At 38.8% G+C, this 17,425-nt stretch overlaps 1 protein-coding gene across 1 annotated transcript; it reads left to right on the forward strand.

Moving 5' to 3' along the window:
• The first annotated feature begins 6,564 nt into the window (after window positions 1-6,564).
• On the forward strand, window positions 6,565-8,752 carry LOC128859630 (Krueppel-like factor 13). The gene is made up of 2 exons (XM_054096590.1): window positions 6,565-7,633; window positions 7,727-8,752. Exons 1-2 carry the CDS (start codon window positions 6,778-6,780, stop codon window positions 7,963-7,965), a joined length of 1,095 nt encoding a protein of 364 aa, XP_053952565.1. The 5' UTR covers window positions 6,565-6,777; the 3' UTR covers window positions 7,966-8,752.
• Window positions 8,753-17,425: the final 8,673 nt, after the last annotated feature.

Below are 17,425 nucleotides of genomic sequence, written 5' to 3' on the forward strand. Positions count from 1 at the left end.
ATTCACGGATTCCCTTTGTGAAAAATTCGGTCGGTTTTGCCGCAATCCACGAATCGATCCATTTTTTGACTTCATCGTAATTACGGAAGTGCTGGTCAGCCAGGCCATGTTGCATCGATCGGAAGAGATAGTAATCGGATGGCGCAAGGTCTGGACTATACGGCGGGTGGGGTAGGACATCCCATTTGAGCGTTTCTAAGTATGTTTTGACCACTTGTGCAACATGTGGCCGAGCATTGTCATGTTGCAAAATAACTTTGTCGTGTCTATCGGCGTATTGCGGCCGTTTTTCTCGCAGTGCTCGGCTCAAACGCATCAATTGTCGTCGGTAGACATCCCCCGTAATCGTTTCATTCGGTTTCAGTAGCTCATAATACACAACACCCAGCTGGTCCCACCAGATACACAGCATAACCTTCAGGCCATGAATATTCTGCGCCGACGTCGATGTTGAAGCATGGCCAGGGTATCCATACGTTGCCCGACGTTTTGGATTGTCGTAATGGACCCACTTTTCATCGCCAGTCACAATTCGATGCAAAAAACCCTTTCTTTTGTGCCGTTGAAGCAGTTGTTCGCATGCCATAAAACGGCGTTCAACGTCTCTTGGCTTCAATTCATACGGCACCCAATGGCCTACCTTTCGGATCATTCCCATGGCTTTTAAACGTTTGGAAATGGTTGATTGATCAACTCCCAAAGTTTTTGCAACCTCTTCTTGCGTTTGAGCCGGATCTTGATCGAGCAATTCCTCCAATTCGGTATCCATGAACTTTGGCGGCGCACCCTCGCGTTCTTCGTCTTCCAAGCCAAAATCACCACTTTTAAAGCGTGCAAACCACTTCTGGCACGTTCGCTCAGATAGAGCATGCTCACCATAAACTTCCACCAAGATACGATGACTTTCGGCTGCTTTTTTCTTCATATTAAAATAATGAAGAAGAATTCCCCGCAAAAACACATTATTTGGCACGAAATTCGACATTTTCAAGTGTGGTAAAAATATTGTTGTTTACGCTTCAAATAAAAAACTTATACTGACGTTTGTGCCTTACGACAGTAGCTCTCCAATGAATGTTTGGAAATGTGGATCGATGGAATAATAATCAAGTTACGCCATCTGTTGTGAAACCGCACGAACTTATTCATAAATAATTTTGAGCTTCCAGGGACGCGAGAGAGAAGAGGAGTTTTTTCATGGCAGAAATACACTCGGAGGTTAGCCATTGCCTGCTAAGAGACAACCGCTATTAAAAAAACTTTTCCTTCATTTTGGTCTTTCACCGAGACTCGAACCTACGTTCCTCTACGTGAATTCCGAATGGTAGTCACGCACCAACCCATTCGGCTACGGCATTAAGAGTAGGAAATTCGTATGATACTTCGAAATAGCTGAATTCTGCATTTTTTACAGTTCTATGTGGTGTGAATTGTGCAAACAATTAAATTGTTTCATTAAAAGTTGTTTAAAACATTTATTAACCAAAGCATAATATGTATAGCTTTCGGAATAGTAGCAGAACACGAAACTATTAAGTTAGAGCGTCAGACACTGGCAGAAGCTTTAAGAAGGCATATTCGTGATGAATCAAACTCGTTTGGATTGTCGCAGTCCTTATTGGATATTTTATTAAAGTTTGCATCATTTTCCATCTTTACAGGTAGAGAAGTAGACTAAAAAGAGTCGCTTTCAATATTTGTTAGAGATGCTTGGAATGTGTATACAGCCAAATAAAAAACTTCACGCCTTTTTGCTGAAGGTGGATATCAAACAGGCGGACGTTTATTTGGCAAAGTCCCAAATCAGGTGGTTGAGATGTTTGAAGTACATTTATTTATGTCCATAGTGGAGAAATGTAAATAAAGCGGAAACAATGATAAATTTGTTTTGCGTGCTATTAACACCTGCATCCATCGCCAAAAAATGGTTTAGTGCCTAATGCCCTTTTTAGAATTTTTTTTTTAAACTCAAACGCAATCTGCAAGCATTTCTCACAGATAGTTGAGACCACGAGATCATTGGAAATAAATATTTAAAGCTGTGCCAGCGCTGGAGTTTCAATTTAATTACTAATTTACATACACTAACGACTCAGATGGCCTGAAACCATTTGAAAATGTAGCAAATTTGGCAATTCGGCTCTTGTCATATGCAAAATGTAGCGAGTTTTCAGCACAATAAATACTTTTAAGAGCAAACTTTGTAATGGTTTATCCTTTCATACTGTAAGAACATTGTTCTACTAAAAACATAATTAGAAAAAATTTAAGCAAAGAAAAAATTTGAAAAAGACAAAAGAAAACTTCGTAATCGATTATCCCTTCATACATTAAATGCATTTCTCTACGTAAAAACATAATTAAAAAGAAAAAATAGTTGGGTTATTTATTTTGCGCCACCAATCCAAATAAGCAGCATAAAATACATAAATGCGCAAAAATTCGAAGCATAGCATCCAAATGAAACTATCAAAAATTGAAAGACAAAGAGAGCTGATGGCCTCTGAAGCCAATGCTCAAACATAATTTTAGTACTGGTATTCATACCAGTCACTAAATAATAATAATAATAATAATAATAATGAAAGACAAAGAAAATATATATTTGAATTCGAGAACAGCAGTTTGGCCAGGAAGGGAAATATCAAAATACCTTGAAGCCTGCACTTCACTCCTGTGTTTGCCACATTATACTATACATACAAATCGTATAATATATTGAATAGATACCGCCAGCATTGTGTGCTAGTCTATTCTAACATAAGCTAGACGTCATAAACCAAGCTTAGACATATGGTAAACAAACTGCTTCAACACATAGTGATTTTGTTTTGGTATCATATAATTTTGGTTTTGTGAAAATGTCTGATTTTGTGCCGGATAATCGCCATTGGCGGGAAGTGTTGATTTTCCTCTTTCATTCGAAAAAAACGGCTCCTGAAGCGCATCGAGAGCTACAAAAAGTTTATGGAGATGCTGCTTTAAGTGAAGCAACGTGCTGAGATTGGTTTCGTCGCTTCAAAGACGGTGATTGTGATGTTGACGACCGTCCGCGTGAAGGAAGGCTCAAAACCTTCGAAGACGCTGAATTGGAGGCATTGCTCAATGAGGATCCGTGTCAAACGCAGAAAGAGCTTGCTTCAGTATTAGGAGTTACTCGCCAATCCATTTCCAAGCGATTGCATGCTTTGGGAATGATTCAGAAACAGGGGACTTGGGTTCCTTATAAGTTAAAACCAAGGGATGTTGAACGTCGTTTTTGCGCCTGTGAACAACTGCTCCAGCGGCAAAAAAGGAAGGGAGGAAGGGTTTTTTTCATCGCATCGTGACGGGTGATGAAAAATGGATTCATTACAGCAAGCCAAAAAAAAAACAGTCATGGGGACTGCCCGGTCATGCTTCTTCGTCGTCGCCTCGGCCGAATATTCATGCTGCGAAGGTTATGCTATGTACATATTTGGTGGGACCAAGTTGGTATTATTTATTATGAACTGTTAAAACTAAGCGAAACCATCACTGCGCTAGAAGCGGCCTCAATACGCGGAGAGGCATGAAAAAGTGATTTTCAGCATGACAACAGTCGGCTTCACGTTGCCAAGCCCGTTAAAACCTACCTGGAAACATTGAAATGGGGAATCCTACCCCACCCGCCATTTTCTCCAGATATTGCGCCGTCCAATTATCACCTGTTGACCAGCAGTTCCATTCATATGACACCATCAAAAAATGGCCTGATCCGTGGAAAGCCTCAAAAGATGAACAGTTTTACCGCAACGGTATACGAAATCTACCAGAAAGATGGGGAAAAGTAGTAGCTAGCGATGGGCAATACTTTCAATGATTCACTTGAAACCATTTTTTTAGAATAAAGTTGTATTTTCATCAAAAAAACAGTGAGAACTTAGTTGCGCACCTAATACATAAATGATCAACACGACTATTTGGAAGTTGGTCTACTGATTGATGGAATAAATGTACACCTTTATCTATATGCTGATGATATTGTCTTCCTGGCAGATAATCCCAATGTTATGAAATCTATGATTGAAAAACTGGACAAGAAAACTGGAAGTAAATTATGAGATGATGGTCTTTAGAAAAGGCAGGTGGTGGCAGAATATAAATATATTGATGTCATTCTCATACCCAAATTGGCGTTTGCTAAGCATTTGTAAGCCAGAAATAATTCAGCAATCGCCATACAAACATACGCCGCTCAAATCTGGTGCTATACTAACGTAGAAGATAGCTACTTTAGCTGACCTCTCAACCCATTTAAGTCACACCACTACTACTATAGTGGGTGTATTCCACCCAAACACTTTTTTAAACAGTTTTTGTGAAAATATCTGCTTTTCATATGAAACTTTTATGCACCTCTACACATTAAGAAATATGTAATGAAGATTACATCTAAACTTTTGATTTTCTTTAATACATTTAACGTACAGTCTGTGTCAGAAGAAAATAAGCATTTTTTTCTTTTAACTTCAAAATATATTTCGTTCTGCTTTTTCCGGCGTAATAGTCCCACTCAAGGGCTACGACACCAGTGCTAACTCAGGTTAGTGTCGTTCGAAACTTTCCCGTAAGCGCAGCCAAACAAAAATGAGTGAGAAGTACAGGTATCTTACGCCGCCGCTGCAAAAGTAATTAAAAAATCAAAAAAGTTTGTCGTGATGTGGAATAGCGGTATAAAGTGTACAAAAATGTTGATGACTTTTGCGAGCGCGGTTTGAAGCGAGTGACGACAAAAAAGCTGGATAAAATGATCTTCCAACTTTTTAAGTGGGACTCTTCTTTGTGACTACGCCAAGCACAATCAGTTCTTGCCAAAAAGGGAATAGATGTGAGTATCAACACCATCGAACGTCGACTGAAGGAGGCGAACATATCCTACCGTCCCACATCGTCAACAAAACCACTGCTCTCACAAAAACACATTGAGAAACAACAAAACAAGAAAATGGCGTGGACTGACCATTGAAAATGTGTGGCGAACTATAAAAACGCATCTTACCGGAAGGCCAGTCCATGATTTAAAGCAACTCGTGCGTCAAGTTCGCAAAATCTAGTCCTGTTTGTCGACGAGCTACGCAGAAAAGCTGGTTCAAAGTATGAAGAAGATGCAAGGCTGAAATAATTCAGCCTTGACCACGATGGAGACTACACGGCTTATTGAGTAATTGCGACTCGTAGTTTTGTAGATACTTTTACGTAAAAATTGTTTAAATATATATCTTTTATACTTCATGAGTAATCGCAGTTTCTTCTTTCTGACACAGACTGTATATAAAAAATAAAACTCACCGTGTGGTTTATACCCTGACGAAAAATAAATCAGATTCTTACCGAATTTAGATTTCCGTACTTGTTTTAAATATAACTTCCTTAATAGGTGCTGCCCAAACAAAACGATGGCCCAACAGAATAATCATGATTGGGCGACTAATGGTTATGAAAATGAGTTCCATTTTATCGAGCCCCATCACCTTAACGCAATACCGAAAGTTGCGACATGCCCGCAAAATCGAGGGCGCGCTTAATATGTAAGCCCCCTCACACATAAAATTAACGGCCAACATTATCGGCAACAACAGTGAGTGTGCACACACATAAATACACACACACACGTATACGAACAGCTTTAGCAAATGGCAGAAACCCGCTTAAAATCTGAGATCGAGATTAAAAACAATAACAAAAATAGCAATAGCAGAACTTCGATACCCTCACCACAACCGTTACGAGGGGAAAAGTTCCTAGGGCGCGCGTTATGGTGTCGCTGTGGGTCGGCGGAAAATGGGTTGGGGGTAGGTTGGAACAGGGGCTGATAACTTTTTCAAAAATTGCGCATCCAGTGGTGGGTTTGTCGGTGGGAAAGCGTAAAATTCATAATCAGAAAAAAGCGTCAGTTAAAGTGCTGTAGCAACACGGCGCATTGACTTTTTGGTATTCGCTCAGCAACACAATTATTATGATCTTCCAACTCAGTACACACACGGTTCATACTAACAGCAACAACAACAACTACGATACAAGAGTAAGCTCTCTAACGTAATGCAATAAATAAAATTTCGCAAAGCATGAAAAGACGATACATACCAGAAGGAAAATAGCTTGGGCAAAGGCAGGATGCGCTTCAGTAGCCATTGCTGAAAAAATCATCCCCGAATTTCGACAAGCACTTATGTGTGTGCATGTGTATGTGTGAACGCTGTCTGCGAATTGACGAAGGGCACGCAGCCAGCTAACCAGTCAGACAGACAGACAAACATGCAGGCAGGCGAACCTGCCACTCACGAAGGCTCGAAACAGGCAAGATAGAGGCAGGCGACAAAACCGCAGGGATTGCTCTTGTTCATGAATGAATCGAGACGAGCATTTAAGGGTGGAGTGTAAAAGTGCGCCAATGGCTGTGTGTTTGTGTGTATATGTATGTGTGAGGCCAAGAAGATGGCAGATAAGTTGATTAGTGTAGGTAGTCGAAGGCTCATGTCCTGCCTTAGGACTCTACACATAAATGCTGTGTTCGCTGCTACAGCAGTCAGTTATCGTTGAGATTTCGTACTGTTCGAACGCAGGTGTCGCGCCACCACGGCATTGTCCGCAAGCATTTCGCATTATTTTTAAAATTTAGTTTCCTTGTTTTTTATTTAATTTTATTGCGTGTTCTGTGAAATTTGGAAAATTATAGCCAATTGAGTACAAAAATATTTTCTAAAAAGTGAAACTACAAACTTTAATTATAAATTGAAAATTTGCAAAAAAAATCAAATGTCTTCGCTGAAAATTCAATTTCCCCCGCATACTTTTTCACGCCTCTTCCGCCCCTGGGACATGGCGCCCAACGCAGACGCTGCTAACGCCAGCAACGCCACCAGCAACCCCACAATGCCACAGAATCTAAGCATTCATGGTGTGGATACACCACCCACAGCCACAAAAACAATTAAGGTAGAAGATGAGGAGGTGGAAGTGGATGATGATTATTACCTGCATACGAATCGTACCTCTGAATGTGCTTCCAACCAAAGTAATTGTAGTCGTCTCAGCGACGAGACCGAACTCTACCAGCGTGAGCAGTCTACCACTGATGGCAGAAACTTACTAACACGAATCACTCCAACTACCGCCATATGTCCGACGCAAACGCCCGAGAATGGCTACATTGCAAGACCCACATTAAATAGGGAAATTTTTGCGACGCCGCATCACTTTCGCAGCAGAGAAGTGCTTGAGTCGCAGCATCAATATCAACTGCACTTGTTGGCACAGAATGTTATGCCAACAACGACGACGGCTCCAGTAGCAATGCCTAACGAATACTTTTATGCGACTAGTACGGCAGCTGCTATGAGCAGAACCAGCGAAGTCATTACAGCGTTGCCTCCCACATCCATCCTGCCCACGTCCAATAGCGCCGCGGCTGTAGCAGCAGCAGGATTTGCCGATATGGATGCGTACGCGCTCGATTTAATGGGACGCGAATATGCACGCATTATGGCCGAAGAGGCGCAAACCAAGGCCTTCAATGCGAGAAAACAGCGTCCAAAGAAATTTCGATGCCCACAATGCGAGGTGGCTTTCTCAAATAATGGACAACTGAAAGGGCACATACGGATACATACCGGTAAGTTGAGTGGCAAAAGTGTTAATCATGTTTCGAAATTACAAAAACGAGTTATAAAAATTATATAATAATATATATAATTTATTCTTTAAGGCGAACGTCCTTTCAAATGCCACGTCGAGTCTTGCGGTAAGACATTTACGCGCAATGAGGAGCTGACCCGACACAAACGCATACACACAGGACTGCGACCATATCCATGTGCCGTTTGCGGTAAGAAGTTTGGCCGACGCGACCATCTCAAAAAACACATGAAGACCCATATGCCACAAGAGCGTCAACTGCGACCTGCCATATTAATGCCTATCTACCCGTACCTCTATGGATACTAAGAGACCTTGCAATTTCGCTTCCACCATCATATTGAGCCGGTGTTCTAGCCACAATCCTAGGTAGACACACAGAGTACATATACAAAACAGTGTGTAAATAATGCATAAATGGAAGCAGTCGTAATATTTCAACAAACCCAATAGACTTGTTTACATTTAGCGTTGTCAAAGCCAAGAATTTACTTCAAAAATATTGTATAAATACCCTAAGCAAATATACAGTGGTGAGCTACAAACAAGCATTCATTTAACTAAAATTTCACGAGCCATGTTTCTACAGACTAAAAAGTACAAAATTCCAATGAAAACTTGTAGAATTTTTCGAAATTCGGTATAAAGCTGGAAAGTTTGATTTATATGACAAATAAGAAAAAACTTCTAACTCGAAAACCATTGTAAATATTATAAGAAAAATCATCATGCACTCAGTCCTGCTCGCCACTGTGCATAAATATGTAAGTAGGAATACTTATGTGCATGCATTTTGGATAAAAGGATAAAGGATTCTTACTGTGTTCACCTTACAACTACAATTGCCCATAATCGTTCACACAAATGTACAAAAACGCCAAAGTGATGCTCTGACAATGCTTACTCAATTTTCAATACCTACACGTAAATAAAATGCAATCTTATTGATATTAAATTTTGTACTCGGCACTTCTTTATGAATGCATATTTAAGCCATACTTGCACACAATATACACAAATACATAGAAAATATAGAAAGTAAATAGAATATAAGACCTTCAGGAATAAGTAGATTTTAAGTTACACAAAATGAAAATACAGATAATTTTATATAAAGTTGTTGTTTCATATAGGGTTCGCTCATAAACTCAGTACACCATCTTGAAAAGTTCCCGGAAAATATTCAGAAATACAAAATTTATTTCTCAAAAGTCATGTTATCGCCTTAAAAGAACTGCCCACCAACTGCCACGCACTTATGCCAGCGTTTGATCCAGGTAAGGTTAGGTATTTCTGGCTGATCTGAAGAGATCTCACATAGACCACACGGGGTCCGTAGTGTTACCAGCGTTGTTGATGTTCGTGATACATGTCTGGGCGAGTTTTAATAAGAGTTTGGGTATATTCAGAAACGCATTATAATGCGCAACGTACTTTTGCAGTGTTGGCAATGCGTTCAGAAATGCAAATATGGCAGTACTGCAAATGCATCGCGTTCCAAAACGCCATTTTTGTATCAAACGTCACGCATTATTTGCAGCAAAAATTTTAATACTGCCGCTGATTACGCTAATATGATGTCTGATGAAAAGTGAGTATAAAACTAATTTGTTTAGCTTTTAATGCAAAGATATATTAAATAAACGTTATTAAAACAATATTTTGTTACATTTTTCTTGATTTTAGCGATTATCTAAGTACATCGGAAGTAAAATTGCTTCTCAGAGCCCGACTGAGCATGGAAAGGAGGAGGAAAAAGAGTGTTTTGTGGAATAAGGTGGCGGAAGAAATAAAAAAAGTGAATAAAGATTTGAAAATAGACGGGCAAATCGCGCAGCGAAAATTTTCTAATTGTTTCAAAAAACGTTTTTTTTTTTTTTTTTTTTTTTTTTTTTTTTTTTTTTGAAAATTGGAAAAGTAATGAATTACAATCACAATAAATTAAAAAGCATCAGCGACTAGGAAAAAAAGATTTATTTTTGGGAATTTTTCGTTTTAATGAACATCTTACTACATGTGATCTTCTTTTTAGCTTTACACGTCTTTTTTTTTCTTAAATTTAGCAAAAAACTGCTTTGTCCCATAAACTTCCTCGAAATCTTCGAAAAAATCCCACGTAGTTGCATCATGCCCTCTTAAATCATTCCTCATTTTTATTCTAGGTTGTGAAAGAGATTAGCATTAAATTTTCAGGAGATCTGTTTTTTGATAAATTAAATTTCGGTGGCATCCGCTGAAGTAATTGAAAAATTCTTTCTCTCTTCTTGGAATGCTGATTTCATAGCCAGTCTTGAGTGAATTAGAACAAAATTTACAGATAATTCAAAGGGAGATCACGCGATTTAAAAGCAAGTACGCTTCTTCTATTATAATACATCTATTCTAAAAAAAATTTGTAATCGGTTCACTCACTCTTTGATTTTAGTATGACCCTGTTATCTCTACTCGGTAGGTGAATAGGGGCATTCCGCAAGATGGTGTTCTCTCACGATTTCTCTTAGTTGTTGTTGTGAATGATTTGCTGGATGAGCTGGCGAGAAGGGCTGCAAGGTGATTGCCTACGCGGATGACGTGGCACTAATTGTTAGACGAAAGTTTGTGGATACTCTGTATACTTTGATGCAGGGATATCTGAACGTAGTTGTTAGATGGGCAACGGATTGCGGCCTGTCGGTGAATCCTCTGAAGACGGAGCTCGTCCTATTTATGAGGGTATATAAAATATATCCGGAGCACAATTTCCCGCAATAGGGGGCGCTCCGCTGATGCTTTCTGATAAGGCGAAGTACCTAGGTATTATCGTTGACAGTTAGCTTACATAGAAATCCAATATTACGGAAAGAGTAGGGAAGGCGGCAATTGCCTTGTGTGGCGAGTTAGCAAGTTGCCTAGAGCTGTTTTTTGGTTATATAATACCATTATAAAGCCAATTTTGTTTTATGGAGTCATAATCTGGTGGAACTCCCTAGAGAGGACGATATTGGTGAAGAAGGTGGAGAGAGTTCAAAGGTCAGCACTCATTGGAATCAGTGGGGTGCTTCGAACAACTCCTAATTTGGCGCTCAATGCAAATGTGGTACCCGAAGACATCGCAAGCAGAATTGCCGCTGCACGGTCCGCAATCAGACTGAGGGGCTCGGGCTATAGGCTCAAGCTCACTTAAGCAGCCATACAAACTTTGACCACCGGAACTTTTTCCACTCACATTCCATCAAGGGGAGAGTGGACGGGGGGCTACACTCGGAAACAGGGCCTGGTGAACTTGTCCATGGATGGAACGAAGTTAGAAGGAAAGATTGACGGAGGAGTTTTTCGAGAGGAGCTCATCATCAGACTCAAATTCAGGTTACCGGACCACTACAGTGTGTTCCAGGCAGAGGTAGTCGCAATGGTTGCCGCTGATTGGCTGTTCACATGTGTACTAACAGTCAAGAAAGTAAATGTTTACTCCAACAGCCAAGCGGCAATTAGGACCCTCAGGTCAGTGACGGTGAATTCGAAACTGGTCAAAGAATGCCTGGCCTCACTTTCGACTTCGAATTCTTTGACATAAGCCACATCTGGGTTCCCAGTCACAACGACATTGCGCAAACTGTGTGGCGGATGAGCTGGCTAGAAAAGCGACATCTTCCCCGCGAAGGGAGAGAATTGAGATCCCCGTGACTACCTGCGGTCTGCTTATGGAAAGATGAGCTTCGCTCCAACTCAGCGAGCGTTGGGCAAGTACACAAACTTGTAAGGTCGCGAAATCCTTCTGGCCACGTGTGGATCGGGAGCGAGCCTTTGAGGTTGACAAAATTTCAGTTATCGAACCTCGTGGGTTTTCTCACAGGACACTATGCGCGTGGAATGCATGCTGTGAGACTTGCTAGTGCATTCCTAATTGCGGAACTTCATCTAAGTCTAAATAAATCTAAATAACATTATCGATCTCTAAACGAACCGCGTTAAATCCAACCGTCTTGGTGGACAAATTCTTGAATATTGTGAGTTCATTTTTCTCGGGAGTTTTGTTTTATACAAATTGACTGATTCGTTGGCTGTATGACATATTCCAACGCCACATATCGGAATATCTGCCAAAAGAGATGCCATTGTATGACAGCAGTCAAAGCAAAGCAGTGCTAAAAAATAAATGGTCAGATCATTTTTAAAGAGTAAACTCAGTAGAGTTGAGGTAGAGTCGCACCGCAGTAGGAACGAAGTTGTTGCGGCTGAAGTGGCAATAATGTAAATGCACCAGACAGGTTGCTACGTGCCACGTAATCTGGAAATACCTACTTTCCTTCTCTTGTATTTCCGAATTTCGGGTTTTCGTCTTTAGTCCTTCGAATTTGTTTAAAATACTGTTTAGACCGTACCACGGTGCAGGTTTTCATTTACTGGCATTAAGGCGGTATGTTAGGGTGGCGGGTGAGTACTAGAACGGAGTATTTGAGGCCAGCGAACTTTGGAACAAAAAAATTATCTTCTCAAAGCAAAAACATTGATATGTCATACTTTAAGATCCGACTATAAACGCTGAAAATATAAGGAAAAAGTAAAAAGTTGACACCTGCGCCTGGCAAAAAACTTTTTTTTCGAAATTACCTTGCAAAAATACAATAGAACGGCGAATTTTTTTTCGGTACGATCTATTGTAGACACTCATACAAACATATTGTCGCCGCTTTAAAATACATACATATGTATGTATACAGGTATCCCTCGTATAACGCGATAGTTACGTTCCAGAAGAATTGCGCGTTATGTAATTCCGCGTTATCTAAAACATAGGTTTCATATAAATTTGGGGGTTATGTTCCAATTGGTTTTTTTTTAATAAAATACATACAAAATAACAGATGCACATATATTTCAACTGAATACTAAAGTTCAGACTTTCTTATACAATTAAAAACACGAGATATGAATAATAATCAATACATATGTACATACATATTTCAAAATTCAAAAAACAAAATTTAAATAATTATGTGCACATTAAAAAATTTAAAAACGAACTAAAACAAATTAAAGGTTTATTAAAAACTTTATTGTTATTCTTCAAACTTCATATGGTAATTAATCTGTTTCACTGTCTTCAAAGATCTTTGCACGTGAGCGTTTTGGGGGAGCAATAGCTTCATCAGAAGATATTTCTTCAACATAGTTTTCGCTATTGGATAAGAAACTAGTTTTATAATTGCAAAATCTGTTATCAGTTTTTGGTGGGTGGTTTTTTTAAGCTCCTTTTCAATTTCGTAATAAGGTGCTAGATTAATATCTATTTCCCTTATTATTTTGCTGGATCTCTCCAGCGAAGGATCATTAGTTGTAAAGAAAGATTTCATTTTCTCAACCAAACTTAAACCCTCTCGTATGCGCTTCAGAGAGAAAGATTAAAAGATCACGCAAACATGCAACTCTTTTTGTGCTTATTGATGACCCAGCAATAACAGAATTTCTAATTTTATTTTCATTTTGTTTAATGGTGCGTATTGTGGATTCATTTAAACCGAGAGATTTTGCTATTAATAATGCTTTTTCACCACTCCTTAATCTATTCAGAATCTTAATTTTGTCATCCAAGGTAATAAATTTTCGCTTCAGCGTTGGTTTTTTGGCAGTTGAAATTTCACTATTCATGGCTGCAAAAATTTACATATGTACATTGTAAATAAAAAAGAATATTACCAATAACAAAAATTCACACTGTACTGATAATATAATAAATGTTAATGAGCAAGAAGAGTACAAATATTTATATATGCCGTAAGCATGCCTGGTATACTCACACATGTTGTGAAGGCAAAAAGGCTAATTCCCGGTTTACATTAACATTATTAAAAATACATTACATATTATAAATATGTGGTACGCAAATTAGTGTTACCAGATTTTATAATTATTTATTTTCCCCTTCGCGTTATATAAGCCTAAGTTTCGAGTTGTACTGAAACCTAATTTTTCCAAATCGCGTTATATCGAAACCGCGTTGTATAAGACCGCGTTATACAAGGGATACCTGTATATATGTACGAGTATGTAGTTTAGAGTAAGGTATTGAAGGATACTAGTATGTGGTTGTTCGTATTTCGCAAGGTAATGATCAACAATGATGAACACAGTTGACGCTCGCCGACAAAGGGTTCAGCATTTGGATGTGGTATCGCTTGCAAGAGTGGCAAGCGGAACAATATCAAAGGGATTGTGGTCCTTTGTATGGGATGAATGGGAAAAATTGAAACTGGCGTCGGAAAAGCCAAAAGTCATTTTTGCCAAAAGCGATCATTTATACAGCAAAATATGTATACATATATACATACAATACATATGTATATAATATGTATATAAACATACATAGTTAAATTGTAGATTAAAAGAACAAATTAATAGGTCTATTTATAAGTTCGTGCGGTTTTACAACAGATGGCGTAACTTGATTATTATTCCATCGATCCACATTTCCAAACATTCATTGGAGAGCTACTGTCGTAAGGCACAAACGTCAGTATAAGTTTTTTATTTGAAGCGTAAACAACAATATTTTTACCACACTTGAAAATGTCGAATTTCGTGCCAAATAATGTGTTTTTGCGGGGAATTCTTCTTCATTATTTTAATATGAAGAAAAAAGCAGCCGAAAGTCATCGTATCTTGGTGGAAGTTTATGGTGAGCATGCTCTATCTGAGCGAACGTGCCAGAAGTGGTTTGCACGCTTTAAAAGTGGTGATTTTGGCTTGGAAGACGAAGAACGCGAGGGTGCGCCGCCAAAGTTCATGGATACCGAATTGGAGGAATTGCTCGATCAAGATCCGGCTCAAACGCAAGAAGAGGTTGCAAAAACTTTGGGAGTTGATCAATCAACCATTTCCAAACGTTTAAAAGCCATGGGAATGATCCGAAAGGTAGGCCATTGGGTGCCGTATGAATTGAAGCCAAGAGACGTTGAACGCCGTTTTATGGCATGCGAACAACTGCTTCAACGGCACAAAAGAAAGGGTTTTTTGCATCGAATTGTGACTGGCGATGAAAAGTGGGTCCATTACGACAATCCAAAACGTCGGGCAACGTATGGATACCCTGGCCATGCTTCAACATCGACGTCGGCGCAGAATATTCATGGCCTGAAGGTTATGCTGTGTATCTGGTGGGACCAGCTGGGTGTTGTGTATTATGAGCTACTGAAACCGAATGAAACGATTACGGGGGATGTCTACCGACGACAATTGATGCGTTTGAGCCGAGCACTGCGAGAAAAACGGCCGCAATACGCCGATAGACACGACAAAGTTATTTTGCAACATGACAATGCTCGGCCACATGTTGCACAAGTGGTCAAAACATACTTAGAAACGCTCAAATGGGATGTCCTACCCCACCCGCCGTATAGTCCAGACCTTGCGCCATCCGATTACTATCTCTTCCGATCGATGCAACATGGCCTGGCTGACCAGCACTTCCGTAATTACGATGAAGTCAAAAAATGGATCGATTCGTGGATTGCGGCAAAACCGACCGAATTTTTCACAAAGGGAATCCGTGAATTGCCAGAAAGATGGGAAAAAGTAGTAGTAAGCGATGGACAATATTTTGAATATTAAATTTGTAACCATTTTACGTCAATAAAGTTTCAAATTTCGAAAAAAAACCGCACGAACTTATTCATAGTCCTATTATATAATTAAAATTCTAAAATGAGATGCATATATAGAATTTATTTAGTCAGCACATGTGCTTAAATTGATGCCAATTTTAATTAATTTTGAAATGGCGACCTCACGCGTCGCTTGCCGGATAAATTTCAAATATCTTCAAAAACAAAAAAAAAAAGAATGCATAGGGTTTGAACCCATAATCCGTGCAGGCCATAATACAGATTCGCCCCTATCTACCCATCTACGTGGAAAATTTTGGTAAAACTTCAATCGAAAGATAAACATTTTTTGTCCGTGGCTCAAAGGAATTTCATTCAAAAGATTATTAAAAACAAAAGTATAAATTTTTGAAAATTCACTTTTTGTGTAATCTAATCACAGAGTTTTATAAATTTAAAAATGCAATTAAAATATTTCTAACAAATATCATTTAATACTTATTGACAAACTCAACTGAAGTACTAACTCATCAACCCACAAGTGATACACCAGAGACACCATAGGGGACCTCAACAAAACTTACGAATTTCCCCAATTGTGTAAATGGGAAATTTTGCACAGTGTCTGTCTTGAACGTACTTTTGCTTAATTTTCTATTCAGTCATGAATTTTTAAAAGGAATCAGAGTAGGGTTATTGCGTCTTTCAGACGCGCAGCAAATATCAATAACGGCCAATTTTGTCACTGTTTCGTTTTTATTCTTGTGATTGGTAGCAACTAGGCTTAGAAACGTGTGTCATAAAGCAGTTGTGCTTGCATTAGTTTTGTTTTAAGAAATGGCTAAAAAGCAACTAAAAGAGGATGAAATTCGACATGCGCTTGATGAAAATGATGACAATTGTGCTGTTGACAGTTGTTCTGAGAATAATTGAATTTGAATTGAATAATTATGGAATGAGAGTGATGATGTACCACTGCAAGAATACGTCACAATTGATAATATTATTTATAAAGGAAGGGATAGAACTACTTGGAAGTCAGAACCCGACAGACAAAATTGAACGCCTGGACACAACGTAATTCTCGGTAGTATTCATAAAGTGATTCTTCCTCCAGAGTAAATTATTATTGATCCGATATACAGTTTCAACATTTTCTTCAACGATCACGTATTGGAATTTATTGCGAAGTATACCTATACGGAAGAGTCTCGAGTGTTACAAAATCAATTGAAACACACCAACAAAATATAAATACAAACACTTATTGATCTTTTATTGACCATTGGCGTCAATAAGCAGGAAGGGGTGGATTTTATAGAATACTGGTACCCAATTTTCGGCAATACGATATTTCGAGCTACGATGGGAAAAGATAGATTTGCTTCCTTATTGAGATTCTTAAGATTCGATGATAAAAATACTAGATCTGTGAGGAAATCAAAAAAAAAAACTTGCACCTGTTAGAGAGTTATCTGAGTACATAAACCAAAATCTAAGAAAGTTGTTTTCACATGGAGAAAATCTCGCTATTGATGAACAGCTTGTACCTTTTCGAGGACGAGTATCATTCAAACAATATCTAACCAGCAATCCTGATAAATATGGCATAAAAATTTGGTGGATCTGCAACAGTAAAACTAGCTACTCTCTATATGGTATGCCATATCTTAGAAAAGAAGGACAAACCAGAGCTGAAAATTTAGCATATAATATAGCAAACCAGTTATGTGAACCATAAAAAGTGGGCAAAAAGTAAGGTGAATTTATTTGTAAAACTTCGCGGGATTAAAATTTTGGTCTAGTTATTTTTTTCATGAGTTGGCAGCACTGCTAATAACATCTGGGCCAACTTTCATATGAATGTCATTATCAGTAATATATTTACGCTTGTGTTTACCAAACGACCAAGAGTGCATTTTTCGATTTTTACGATGTCTGATTTGATTGAGCAGAGAAGTGCCATCAAATTTTATTTGCGTAATGAAATTTCGGCTGCGGAAACATTTAGCATGTTGCAGAAGGCATTTGGTGATTCGACCATGTCGCAGAAAAATGTTTATAAGTGGTACAAAGACTTCAAAGAGAGTCGAGAACGTGTTGATGACTTGGAGCGCTCCGGACGACCATCGACGTCAACAGATAACCAACACGTCAATAAAGTGAAGGAGTTAGTGCTCAAAAATCGT

Source organism: Anastrepha ludens, chromosome 2 (genome assembly GCF_028408465.1).
Source record: "Anastrepha ludens isolate Willacy chromosome 2, idAnaLude1.1, whole genome shotgun sequence".
Classification (NCBI taxonomy): Eukaryota; Metazoa; Arthropoda; class Insecta; order Diptera; family Tephritidae; genus Anastrepha; species Anastrepha ludens.